We start from the raw sequence: 14318 nt of genomic DNA, 5'->3' as shown, positions 1-14318 counted from the left end.
GCATGGGAGAGGGGCATTGTTGGCAGAGGTGACAGCAGGAGCAAAGGCCCAGAGGCATGAATGTCATGAACAGCAGGTGGTTCCATCTGCCCAGGGAGAAAAGAGGCAGAGGCAAGATGTAGAGTAGGCAGGTCCCAATCAGGCAGAGCATTGAGTGGGCCACGTGGGTAGTGGGTAAAGGTACAGGCTTAGGAGCTGGCAGATTGGAGTTCAAATCCAGACTCCACAACATAGCAGTAGTGTGACCTTGGGCCCATCACATAAACTCTTTGTGTCTCAGTTTCCTTATCTGAAAAATGGAAGCAAATAACAATATCCACCTCAAAAGGCTGTGTGTGGAGTCATTGAGCATGAAAAACCTTCGTTACTCTAAACAGTAATGAATGAATGCTAGGCCTGAGTCTGGGCTTTATCTTAAAGGGGAAAGGCAGCAAGGAAGGTTTGGAACAGGAGAACCATCCAGACTGAGTTGGGCTTCATGAAGACGTGTGCGGCAGCGTGTTCGGCATATAGCCTGGGGCAGGGGACAAGACTGGGGGCCCCGGGTCAGCCTTTGCAGATGAGGTGACCGTGTATATGGGGTGCATAAGACCCCAGCTCTGATCATCCCCTCTCCCCTGACCTTCCACCTTTGCCTCCCTGGGTGATGTTCAGCTACCAAGCCCAGAAACTTTGGGATATCCTGCTCCCACTCCACCACCCGCCTCCCCCACACACAAATACACTCAGAGATGCAAACACCCTCCATCCAAACACTACACGTGCATCACTCACAGGCCCCAGAAATAGCCCTTGGGCTCAGCACACGAAGAGCAGACCCCCATTTAGTCTCTCGCTCCACACTTACTGAGCACCTAGTGTGTGCAGGGAGCTGTCCTTGGTGCTAGGATGTGGTACATGTGCATGCTGCCCCTGCACACATCAGTGATGCATATGCATGCGTGTGTTCAGCCTCACACATGCTCATGTGAATTGCAGGCACGCTGAGGCAGTAACTGTTTGCCTCCTTCATTTGTGGCTCCATCGTGCCTTGTACCTTGGGGTAGGAGGCATTGAGAGGTGAGCAGAGACAAAGTGGATCTTCCCAGCACCCCTCCATGCCTCAGTAGCTCCTGCATTACACCAGGAGCTATTCTGGCCCAAAAGGAGAGCACTGAGCTGGTAGAAATAATTTTCCCCCAGGGAGAAGACGGCAGCCAAGCACAGAGAGCTCTGGGCTCAGGATCCAGCAGGCACAGTGCCCTTGGGACTCAGTGGGGGCAGACAGGAGCCAGACTGTCAGGCACCGCTCCCACTGGCAGCCCTGGAAGCCAGGCAGGCATGGAGAGAGGCCACATACAAGCCAGGTGTGTTGGGAGGAGTGAGTGAGTGAAGGAATGAATAGATGAATGAGCTGCCTCTTCCTGAACTACCCTTTCCCCCAGCCTGAGTCTGGTGCTGGAGCAGGAGGCAACTCCCACACCCTGTGCAACTCTTCACTCTTCTTGACTCAGGCTGCACTATAGGCCTGATTAGCACAGTTGTTAAATAAATACGTGAGTGAATAAATAAATGGCTGAGAGGATGAAGTTCTCTAAACTCTCCTTACCTGGCCAGGATACTTTGTGCATAATAGGGTCCAGTAGTATTTGTCCAGGGACCAGAAATAGTAATAACAACACTAGTCATTCTGACGACATTCACTAACATTTATTGCCAAAACCACAGATTCCTTCACATGCCTCATCTTGCTTACTCCTTACGTTGGCTCTGGGAGGTAAGTACTATTATCCCTGTTCTTCAAATGAGAAAACTGAGACTCAGAGAAATGAAGCAAATTACCAAGGTCACACATAGAGTAAAATAATGGAACTGGAACTCAAACTGTGGTCTGACTTTGGATCTCGTGGTCTTAGGTCCCCTGAATGTTAAGAGATTATCAGGAATTTGGGGGAGGAGGCAGGGGTGCCAAAGCCCCAGGCAGCACCACAAAATCTGTTCTACTTTGTTCTGTCTGGGGGTTGCTCTGTGCAGCCCCTCTTCTTGGTCTTGGCAGAGTGAGAGGACACAAATCCCATGACAAGTACGATAAGAATGCCTTCCCCTGTCCCCAGGGGGAAAGACAGATGACAAGGGAGAGCCTGGAGCCACCAAGCTGGCAGTCATACAGCCTTGGCAGTGACGATGCCAGGGCATTGAGAAATCAAGAAAGGACATGCTGGCCATCCAACCAGACTCCGGAAGTACAGGCAGCAGCAGTGATGCCCACAGCTGGCAACTCCCCAGTGACAGGGAAAGTCATATTACCCGACCAGCCTCTGAAGTCTGTCTGGAGCAAGCCTCTCCTGACTCCCTCCCAGGCCCCAGTTCTGTGCTTAGCTCTGCCAGGTATGTGTGTGGGAATGGGGAAAGGGATGGAAGAGGAGTAGGAGTGGTCTTTGTCTTTCGGAAGTTTGCCATTGCAGCAGACAGCAAGCCCCAAAGGGAGACACAGCCAGACAGGCCTGAGGGAGTTCAGGGAAAAGAGAAAGAGAGTCTGGAGGAAGTGGAGGCTGGAAGTGGATTCAAGACCCCGGGTGGCTTAATTCAGTAGTTCAAAAACATCTTCAAGGACACAGATTGTTCTGTATTTTCTTAGTAGGCCTCTTTGGCCTCTTGGTGTGGTTCCCTGCATCATCCAAAAGTGGCTGCTATTGCACCAGCCATCACCTATTTCCACATGCAGAAAACAAAAAGGTCCTCCTTAAGGCATCTCTTTTTTAAGAATAATAAAAATTTCCCAGAAGCCCACAGAAGATATACTTTTATATTTCACTGACCAGAATTGTGTCACATAATACTTTCTAAATCAATTGCTGGTGGGGAGAGGGGTCTGGGTCCTATTGGTTTAGACTAGTCACTATTAACAGAGGAGGGACTGAGCACATGGCCGAGCTGAGGGCAAATATTGAAATGAAATTGAAACAAGAAAGAAGGATGAGGGATGAATTGGCTGTTTGCAGCCAGCCATGTCTTTTGTATTTCCCATAACTCTTTTTTTCTCATTTCATTTTTGTTCTTTTTTCTTTTGATAACTTTGGTACCAATCATTACTCTTTTTATACACCATAAAACCCAGCCAGACTACACTATTCACTGTATCCCATTCATGTCCTAGGTTTCCTCTGCTCATGCTCATTCTTCTGGTAATTTCCTACTTCATCTCCCTGTGTCCAAATCCTCTTCACCTTTCAAGGATCAGCTCCAATGCCCCCCTCATCCAGGCAGCCCTCCATGGTTGCCCAAGGAGATAGGAGCTCTTCCTCTGAGCCTTCACATCTGTGCATGAGTTTTCTATACTTTCCATTTTCCTGGTTTTATTTTTTGTTGTGGGATTTTTTGTTTGGGTTTAAAACAATATTGGTCTCTCCTGCTCATCTTTGAGCACGTGCATTTAATTTGCAGAGCACTTACACGTGATGTGGCACATAGTAGGTCTTCACTAGATTTTAGTTCCCTGATAAATGAGCAACTGCCAGGGATTTCTCTCATTGGAATCTGGTAACTTGGCCACAAACCTGTTAAGGCTCCTTTGTGAAACTTGCCAAGGACCCAGCACAGAATCTGGTACCCTGTAGTTCAGTAAGTGTTCATTGAAAGGATAAATGAGAAAATGGTACACGTGAGGTATACTGTAAATGCTGAATGGCTGTTGCCACCCTCTAGATGGTGAGCTCTTTGGGAGAATTATGCCTCTAGGTTTCCATCATCCCAAGAGTACCTAACGGTCTGTCTGTCTCACTACGGAATGTTCTGTAAGAGTTTGTGGAATGAATGAATTAAGGAATGGACGTCTCTACCGTAGGCTGTGACTGCCTTGAGAGCAGGGATCACATCTGGCCTATTTCCAGGGCTAAGAAGAGTCAAGTACACGTAGTGTGGCTGTAATGTGTATGGAAATGCTTCATCACTATTGGTAAATAGACGCTGTCCCAAACCCCCTGAAGACCACCTGACCCTGTCATTCTAGCCCCTACCACAGGGATCTCCTGGACCTGCCCTCTCCTTGGCCCCTGGGACCCTGCAGTCAGGGTGGTTGATGTCTATGCTGCCTCAAGTTGTTAATATTTCTCGTATTGTGCCTGCCTCCTCTGTGTGTCCCCCAGAGTGACAGGGCCTCGACAGGACCCAGAGCACAGCAGGTACTCGGTGACTGCCAGAGACTGGAGCTGTGGGACTCTCCCCGAGGCTGTTGGGGAGCTGGGAGACAGGGAGCACACCCAGGGTTGGGGCTGCTCTCCTCTTCCCATACCCGCTAGAGGAACCCAGCCCAAGGCAGGAGCAGCGAGGATCTGCCGAGTCACGGGAGCCTGGGCAAGGGCAGAGACTCACCTGTCTGGCTGGGCCCTGTGGCAGGAGAGATGGGAAGAGTACAGGAGGGGATGCAGGGAGAAGGGGGCTCTTCTGGCCCTCCCCACACAGCTGAAGCTGCCCTGGTTGCATTATGTGTATGCTGATTTGTGTCCTGAGCCTCTGTCTTGAGCCATCTCTACTGGGATGAGGTTGGGGGGCGGGGGCAGGCAAATGAACCTTCACAAATCCCAAGAGGGGCCGTCACCCACCCACACATGTCCCCACCTTCCCTCCTCCCGGTTCTCTTGAACCTGCTCCAGTCAAGCGTGTGCACCTACCACTCCACTAGATCGCTGCCAGCAAGGTCACTAATGACCTCCGCCCCACTAACTCCAATGGTTAAGTCAAAGTCTACATCTGACCTGTCAGTAGGATCACATGATTTATCATCCAAACTGGGGGACATTGTTAACAGTTATGCCGTGGAGTTGTCCCAGGCACAGTTGGACAGATGCTCACCCTGCAATGGCAGCATTCGGCACAGTTCACCACTCTCTCCCTATAGCACTTTCTTCTGTTGGCTCCCAGAATGTCTCCCTTTCCCTCCCCTTCTCTCTGTCAGTCTCTTGCTGTTTCCTCCTCATCTCCTGGATCACTATAGCTGTGGTCCCCCAGCATTTGGTCCCCAGATCTCTTCTCCATCAACAGTCACTCCCTGGTGCTCTCACCCAGTCTCAACTTTACATGCCACTCAAATTCCCAAATTGCTACCTGCAGCAGGACCTCACCCCTGAACTCCTGGCCATAGGCACAGAAGCCTGCTCTGCATCTCTGCTTTATGCCTAACAGAGATTTGGGGTGTAACCTGTCCAAAAACTGATTGTAACACATCAAGGTCAGTTCCTGACCACCCCCAAATCTGCTCTTCCTGCCGTCTTCAACTCTGAATGAAAGGAAACACCATCATTGCCTCTGCCCAGGCTGAGGGCATGGTCACACTCAGTTGCTGTCTTCCCATGAACCCCATTTCTGACCCATCAACATATTCTGTGGCCCAGCATCTCCACTGCTCCCCCTTGATCAAAGCCCCTGACTAGTCCTCTGCCGGATTATTGAAATATTCCCATAGGCCCCTCCCAACCCCAGCATCTGCCTATCTTAACGCAATAGCCAGCCAGCATGATTTTTTTTCTTTTTTTCTTGAGACAAGGCCTCACTGTCACCCAGGCTGGCGTGATCATGTCTCATTGCAGCCTTGACTTCCCCAGGCTCAGGTGATCCTTCCACCTCAGACTCTTGAGTAGCTGGGACTACAGGCACATGCCAGCACACCCAGCTAATTTTTTTTTTTTTTTTTTTTTTTTTAGAGACAGGGTTTTGCCATGTTGTCCAGGCTGGTCTCAAACTTCTGGGCTCAAATGATCCAGCTGCCTCAGCCTCCCAAAGTGCTAAGATTACAGGTATGAGCCACCGTGCCTGGACTTTTTTTTTTTTTTTCTTTTTTTTTTTTAGAGACAGGGTCTCACTCTGTCGCCCAGGCTGGAGTGTTAGTGGTGTGATCACAGCTCATGGCAGCCTTGAACTCCTGGGCTCAAGCAATACTTCTGCCTCAGTCTCCCAAGTAGCTGAGACTACAGGCACATGCCACCTTTCCTGGCTAATATTTTTAATAGTTTTTTGTAGAGACAGGATCTTGGTATGTTGCCCAGGCTGCTCTTGAACCCCTGGCCTCAAGGAATCTTCCTGTCTCAGCCTCCCAAAGTGCTAAGATTACAGGCATGAACCACTGCACCCAGCCCGGAATGATCTTTTAAAACATAAGTCAGATCATGTCACTCCTCTGCCCAAACCCTCTTAGGGGTCTCATCTCACTCACAGTAAAAACCCAAGAGAGCCTGTAGGCTCTGACTACACCTCCACCCTCTCTGACCTCATCGGCTGCTGCTTCCCCTGCACTCACTCCACTTCAGCAACACGGGACCCCCTCATGTTCCTCCTTCCCACTAGACACGTGCTGCTGACCTCAGGGTCTTTGCACTTGCTGTTGCCTCAGCTTGAAACCCTCTTCTCCCAGTTTTGTGCACAACCCCTCTGTCCCTCACTTCAGATCTCTGTTTAAATCTCATCTTAATGACAAGGCCTTCCCTGGCTACCCTGCATAAATGATCATTTGTAATAATGATGATAGATGGATAAACAGCAAATCCCACCATCCCCAGAACTCCCTGCCCCTTACTCTGCTTTGCTTTCTCCACTGCACTTGCCATTGTCTGACACGTTATTTGTTTATTGTCCGTGTCCCCACCTGGCAAGGACTGTACCTGTTTCTTTTTGCTGTGCCTAGAACAACACAGAGTGGAAACTCATAAATATTTGTGAAATGAAGGAATGTACATCAAATCCTCATGCACACTCAGTCACATAAGTGACTGCAGACACATGTTCGCATGCACATAGAAGCCATAGGCATATATGTAGACCCTTGGGCAGACGGACAGATTATAGGAGGTGAGGCTGAAGTGTGGACAGGGCAGAGCCAAAATTAATTGAGCCAGGCCTGGGCTCAGTTTTTCATTTCATTTGGGATTAAACAGCTCTGTGCAGTAGGCTGAGACCTGAGGACCAGGGAAGGCCACCAACATGCCCCAGGTCTCATGGGAGGGGTTCCCAGGAGGGCTGAATGCGGCTGCAGGACTCCACAGCTGCCTCCCTGGACCGATTTTGAATGCCAGGACGGGGTCCTGTAGTCACCATCCATTCAGGAAAAGCAGCTGGAGCAAGAAAAGGAGGAAGGGAGGAAGGGAGGGAGGAGGCCGACATGTCTGTGGCAGCCCTAGCAGGGCTGTGCAGAGCAGTGAAGAGTTGGCAGGCTGCCAGGGCACCTAGCCAAGATGCCTGAGGGAGGACCTGTAGGCTGAGGTATGAAGGGCCAGGAGCAGGAGGGAGAGGTGAGGATGGGAGGGCCAGGGCTCCACCCTCAAACAATAGTGCAGACTGTGCCCTCACGAGTTGGGGCAGGCTTGCCCTGCCAGTGGTGACTCCAACACTGGGTTGCAGTCACCTAGAGGTGCATTTTTTCCCATTCCCTGGAGATGCCTTATGCCTGGGGAGTCCAAGTGCCAGGTTCGAGGCACCGCTTTGTTGACAAAGTAGGCTTGATAGAGTCCTCCTGGGCTGTACTTTCCCCCTCTCTAAAGTGGGGATCTTGGCCAGGCACGGTGGCTCACACCTGTAATCCCAGCACTTTCAGAGGCCCAGGTGGGTGGATCACCTGAGGTCAGGAGTTCAAGAACAGCCTGTGAAACCCCATCTCTACTAAAAATTAAAAAATTAGCCAGGTGTGGTGGCATGCACCTGTAATCCCAGCTACTTGGGAGGCTGAGGCAGGAGAATTGCTTGAGCCGGGGAGGCAGAGTTTGCAGTGAGCCGAAATCACGCCACTGCACTCCAGCCTGGGTGACAGAAAGAAATTCCGTCTCAAAAATAAATAAATAAAATTTTTAAAATATATAAAGTGGGGATCTGACTCCAGGCCTTTGCCTTGGACAGCCCTTCTACCAAGAGTGCCTTCTCCTCCCCAACACCCCAAACTCCACATGTCCAGATGCGTCCTGCACTTTAGCTGCAAATGCCATCTCAGCTCATTCCACCCTCTGGACCTTTGCACAGGCTGTTCCCTCTGTGTGGAACGATTTTGTGCACAGCTCCTTCTTATCCTTCCAGACTTGGCCCAATGCCACCTCCTCTGAGAGGCCCTCCCTCCTGATATCGTATCTTTAACAACGCACTCACTCCATTCCTTCCATCATTCTCTCTCCACTTCCTCCTTCTTTACTTTTCTTCTCAATGTTTACCACTCCCTGAAATTATACTGTAGATTAATTCCTCTATTATCTGTGTCCCCCACCAGAAGGTCGGTTCCACAAAGGCTAGGACTTTTTTTTTTTTTGAGATGGAGTTTCACTTTGTCGCCCAAGCTGGAGGGCAGTGGCGCGGTCTTGGCTCACTACAACCTCCACCTCCCAGGTTCAAGCGAATTTCCTGTCTGAGCCTCCCGAGTAGCTGGGATTACAGATGCCCACCACCATGCCTGGCTAATTTTTGTATTTTTAGTAGAGATGGGGTTTCACCATGCTGACCTGGCTGGTCTCGAACTCCTGACCTAAAGTGATCCACCCGCCTCAGCCTCCCAACATGCTGGGATTACAGGCTCAAGCCACCACTCTCGGCCAGTACTTCATTTTTTTATTGCTATGTCCCCAGTGCCCAGTACAGGGACTGGCATTAGAGAAGTGCTGGTAAATATATGTGGAAAGCGTGAAGGAATAACCAGAAGAAAAGCATCTCTTTGTTGATAGATCGCTGAATAACTGATTGCATCTTGCTGTCTTAAACAGAAAGCGATTGTTAACGTATGTTAGATAAATGAATGAGTGAAAAGATAAAACGATGTTCTGTCTCCCTGCTTGTAGCAGACCCTCATGTTTGGTGACTGAATGAATCTCAGAGCCTCCCATCCTTGTAAAAGGTGTTAGAAACAAAGAAATAAAGGAAAGGAGGGAAGGAGAGCAACAGCTGGGTGCCTGCAAACACTGGCACATCTCCCCTTGACATGCCGCTCCATCGACCTCCACAGCCCTCTCCAGAAGTGGCAGCAGCCTCCCTCCAAATTCTCTCTCCCTTCAGCCTCTCCCCTCCTCTGCATCCCTACAGGGCTGTGATGGGCCCTGGAGCTGCTTGTTGGAGTTGGGGGAAGAGTTCCCATGGTGCACGCAGGGAAACCTTACGCTCCAGGAAATGAAGACTTTGGAGCGGCACCTCCTCCTCACCCACAACTTCAGCCTCGTTACGACCAGCCCAGGTCGTAATGCGGGGAATCAAAGCCAGATCCCTGGAGGCGGCAGCACAGAGCAGGGCTTGCAGAGCAGAGCTGTCAGGGTTGGGGAGCCTGGTGCCCAGGTCCATAGAAGTCATTCTACACCTAGGCAGGGTATGTTCACAGCAGGATCATGGGTCCTCCTGACCCCATGAGTTCAGGCTGGGCCTATAGGGAAAGAGGGAACAGCATGTTCCAGACCCCTCCCTCCATTCCTACCTATGGAGTGTGGACGTTTTCCCATTGTCACAGCCCAGAACTACAGTTTAACCCCCTCACTATCACCCTCACTTTCCAGCGATGACTCCCCACCCTGAAACTCCTTCCATAAAGATTTTCTGGCGCAGATGCTAGAAAAAAGCACTGGGGAATTAGGCATCTGCAAAATAGGCATAAGACAACTTTCAGAGTTGTAATTCCCATGAGTCGAAGGGATGGCATTGCCCACTGTGATGCTGGGTTAAAGAAGGTGGTCTGCATTTCTTCCTCACTAGAGTCAGGCCACTTCCTTTGTTCTCAGGAAGATCTGGCTAGGGCCAGGTCAGCCCCCGACCCTGACCCTGCTACACACCATCTGCCCAAACACACACCCCTGTTCACAATCTAACTCCCCATACTGGCCAGACCACTCAGCCATCATGCACGCTCTCCTGCCTGAAATGCCCACCTTTTCTTCCCATCTGCTCAGATGCCACCTCCTCCAAGAAGTAGCCCTGATTGTCTCCCGCCTACCTTCCTTTTCCAAACACCCAAGCTCAGTCCCTTCCCTGAGCCCCACAGGTCTCAGGTTGTCCACACACAGACACTTTTATAGCCCTGATCACATGCCACCTGGCATTTAGGTTGTTTTAAGAAGGGTTTCACCTTCCACCCCACTAAACTGTGAGCTTATTTACCTTGCCCCTGGCAACCAGCCTAACCTGGCACAAAGTTGAAGCTTGGTGGAACTGAGCTGTTGCACTGAGCTGAACTGGACTCAGGGGAAGAACAAGTGAGGATTGAGCCCCTCACCTCCATGCACTCCTCTCTGTCCCTGAAATTCCTCCATTAAGCAGCATCGCTGTCCCCTGTAAACACCCACATTAAGCCATTATTCATCATTATGGCTTGAGTAGGCGTTAGTCCCTCAGATCCTTTCCTGCTGAAAGCAGGATCTGATGGAGAGAGGGGAGGAGAGATGGATGGATCTGGGGACGGCAGGCTGGCCCAGGAGTGGGGAGGAAAGGTGTCTCTTGGACTGTGGGAAAGAAATGTTTTCTGGGGTCATGTGGAGGCACCAGAGGCAACCTCAGAGGGGTTGTGACCCTGCCTGGAGTCACTGGGGGTGTCTCCAAGCCAGGCCCTCTGGGACTCAGGTGCTCTATCCCTAGAAGCTGGTGTGGGGGTAGGAGCATATCAGAGGGCCTTCCTTTGGTGCTTGTTTCAGATGGAATGGCCTGTCTGTGTCGCGATGGATAGGAAGGCAGGCGTATTGGGTAGTGGGCTGGGTGCTGGACTTCTGTGCACCGAGGAGGCCTGGGTCTTGGGGGCTCTTGAAGATGTCATCTAGAAGCACCTGGGTTGGGGGATTTCTGGGGGCTGAGTAGGGCTGGAGACATCGTCAGCCAGGTCAAGGGCGCCACCTACTAGGGTCTCTGCTTGTGTGGGCATGAAGGCTGAGCTGGGGAGGGGCTGTGAGAAAGGCGCAGGAGGTTGGGAGAGCAGGGGCGTCTGATGCCAGGTGAAAGGAGAGGCTGCGGTGTGCGGGAGAGGGCGCCTACTAGACTATGGGCTCCAAGAAGAGGGGACCACTGTGAGTCGCTATGGTGCCTGTCCCACCCTGCACAGTACCAGCATACAGAAGGTGTTTAGTTGGTACCTACAAGAGGAAAGATAGACTCAACTTGCCCACGCCCCTACACAGAAGCCCCATCTGATGTTTTCTTGTTTCTCTTGCAGGCTCCTGATGGAAGGGGAAGGCCCCTAATCCTGGCAGGATCTGCCGGCCTCAACCCGCATCCTCTCTGCGCAGGAACCATGGCGCTTCCCCGACTCTGGAGCTGTCCAGGCGCTGCCTGGTGATCCGCACGCGACGCGGCGAGGGGGGCGCGGGCGGGGACCCCGGGGGCTGTCCATGCCCCGGATGCGGCCGCGCCCCCTCCCCCTCCAGCCGGGCACCCCCGAGGCTGGGCGGCGTTCAGGGCCGCGGGCCTGTCCGGGTGCCCCGTCGGGGGCGACATCCCGGCGGCCGCGCTGAGGCCACCATGTGACACGGCGCCGCATCGTTGTGCGACGGAGCAGCGGCGCCCTGGTGCCTCCCGTCCATGCTCCTGGGCCCCGGCCCCGCGCAGGCCAAGCATGAGGCCGAGGCCCGAAGGTAGGGGGCTCCGGGCGGGAGCCGCGCTGTCCCCCGCGCTACTGCTGTTGCTGCTGCTGCTGCCGCCGCCGCCGACGCTGCTGGGGCGCCTGTGGGCAGCGGGCACGCCCGCGCCGTCGGCGCCCGGAGCTCGGCAGGACGGCGCGCTGGGAGCCGGCCGCGTCAAACGCGGCTGGGTGTGGAACCAGTTCTTCGTGGTGGAGGAGTACACGGGCACGGAGCCCCTGTACGTGGGCAAGGTAAAGTGGGGCCCCACTCCAACTCCAGATCCCAGGACCCTGAGGACACCCACTGGTAGATACAAGAAACCCTAGTTCACCTTTCCTTTTAAATCCACGTTTCATGTGCCTCCTTCTGCTCCCTGGCCAAAGACTGGTAAGGGAGTCCAGAGCCCCACTCCCACTCTGCCTCACGGCCTCCTCTCCTCCCCCTCATCTTAGAGAGAGCCCAGCAGGCAATCCCAGCCCATCCTGTAGCTAGATGCATGCGGGATTTAGGAACGAGTTTGCAAATCCGGTCCTCTCTACTCTACATACTCTAGCCACTCTGCTTAAAATTCTTCAGCGGCTCCCTATGCACTTGGGGTCTAGCCTAAATTCTATCCATCTATCCATTGATTACAAAGATCTGGCTCCTCCTCCAGCCTCATCTCCTGCCACACTCTCTGAGTTTCAGCCTCACTGCCCTTCTGTTGCTGTTCTGAAAGTCAGTCAATGCCCCATGCACACTCCTGCCACTGCCCCTTTGCCTAAGTTGTTTCTCCCGCTGAACTGCTCTTTCCTGCTCCTTCACGGATGACCTTACACTCACACTACAGCTCCAAGGCCACTTTCTCAGAGAAACCCTTCCTGCCCACACCAGACTAGGACAGATCTGCTGTCACATCCCCCTTGAGGTCCCAGCATCTTTCCTTCATAACACTTTAATTATGCATGTGTTTGTTTGATTGTGCAATTAATGTGTGTCTTTCCTATTAGACCATGTTTGTTTTACTGGCCATGAAATCCCCAGTGCCTAGCACAGACATTGCTTGCAAACGGTTTATTAAGTGAATAAATGAATGAATGAATGAAACTACTTTCTCAAACTCTCTGAGTAAATGCTGGTAAATCTGGCTGAAGATCTGTGCCACAGAAGTATAAGAAGCTGAGAAGGACTTTTATTCATCCATTCGATTCCTGAGCCCCTTGTGGGGCCCGGGTGTGATGCTGGGGAGAAAAGGCGAGTGAGGGCCGGGCGCGGTGGCTCACGCCTGTAATCCCAGCACTTTGGGAGGCCGAGGCGGGTGGATCACAAGGTCAGGAGATCGAGACCATGGTGAAACCCCATCTCTACTAAAAATAGAAAAAATTAGCCGGGCGCAGCGGCGGGCGCCTGTAGTCCCAGCTACTCGGGAGGCTGAGGCAGGAGAATGGCGTGAACCCGGGAGGCGGAGCTTGCAGTGAGCCGAGATTGCGCCACTGCACTCCAGCCTGGGCAACAGAGCAAGACTCCGTCTCAAAAAAAAAAAAAAAAAAAAGAAAAGGCGAGTGAGATTCAGCCTCTGCCAGTTTAGGGATCCCCAGAGTGGCAGAGGCACCCTGGTGCATAAAAAGCTTCACGAGTCAGCACTGGGCACTGAGTAGGCAATCATTAAATAGTATATTTTGTCATGTCTCTTCATGGAAGAGAAAACACCTGAACTGGGTTTTGACGTAGGTGTAGGAGTTCATCAGGCTGGTGGGAAAGAGGACGTAACCTATGCAAAGATTTGGAGGCCTGAAAATAGCTGGTTTGCTCAGAGCCTTGTCAGTAGTTGAGGTGTTGAAGTGGAGGGTGATTGTAGGGCATGAAAGTAGAGTGGTGGCCCGGGACAGTATCTGGCTTTTGTTAAGGCCAATTAGCTTTCCAGGAAGTCTTGGTCAGCAATGTGGGTGGGCAGAGACGACTCCAGAACTTCCTGTGTGCTTAAATGAGTCTGGGAACTGGGAGGCAGTTCTGAGGCTCAGAGATCAGGATCCCCCAAAGCTATTTTCCCCTCCATACATGTGGCTGAATGAATGAATGAATGAATGATTCCCACGAATTAAGCTGAGCAAGGATTTGACAGACAGAGCTCAGATAGGTTCGAGGCCTTGCTCAAGATCATCCAGCAACCTAGTGGCAAAGCTTAGGACTCCTGACTCCCAGTCAGGTGTGGGAGATGGTGGCGCTGGTAGAATGGGGTGAGGGCTGGGGATGGAGTGACCAAGGCTGCTATATGATAGGTAGTAGCCAAAGGTGAAATCGCTAAGAATGAAGGCTTTGGAGGCAGACAAACCTGAGTTTGAGGCCTGGTTCTGCCAACCCCTTCACTGTGTGACCTTGAACAAGTTCCTTTGCCGCCCCAACACTCAGTCTCTTCATCTGTAAAAATAGGGGCTCAGAGAGCCGGCTTCCTAAGGTTGCTGAAGATTAAAGAAGAAAACAGAGCACATAAAGTGTTCAGCCTGCGGCTTGTTTGTTGTTGCTGTTTTTTATTATTCCCATATAAAGTACTTAACCCTTAAACTGCAAGGTGGAAATCATCATTCCCTTCGGTAGGTAAAGAAACCGAAGTAACAGAGGGCAAAGTCATAGTCATGGGTGAGTGGCATGGCCAGGACTTGAATCTGTGTGAGTCAAAGTGTTTGTTGCTGGTGGTGGCGGTGGTGGTTTCATTTTTGTTTTTGTTTTTGAGACAGAAACTTGCTCTGTTGCCCAGGCTGGAGTGCAGTGACACGATCTCAGTTCACAGCAACCTCCACGGCCGGGTTC

At 51.8% G+C, this 14318-nt stretch overlaps 1 protein-coding gene across 1 annotated transcript in view; it reads left to right on the top strand.

Moving 5' to 3' along the window:
• Window positions 1-14318, top strand: part of CDH22 (cadherin 22) — a 134944-nt gene that overhangs the window by 45826 nt on the left and 74800 nt on the right. The window contains 1 exon segment of the mRNA XM_021920987.2: window positions 11126-11782. Coding sequence (XP_021776679.2) covers window positions 11525-11782 — 258 coding nt within the window. The 5' untranslated portion in view covers window positions 11126-11524.

The sequence above is a fragment of the Papio anubis genome, chromosome 16, assembly GCF_008728515.1.
Source record: "Papio anubis isolate 15944 chromosome 16, Panubis1.0, whole genome shotgun sequence".
NCBI classification, from domain to species: Eukaryota; Metazoa; Chordata; class Mammalia; order Primates; family Cercopithecidae; genus Papio; species Papio anubis.
This window is presented reverse-complemented; position numbering and strand designations above follow the sequence as displayed.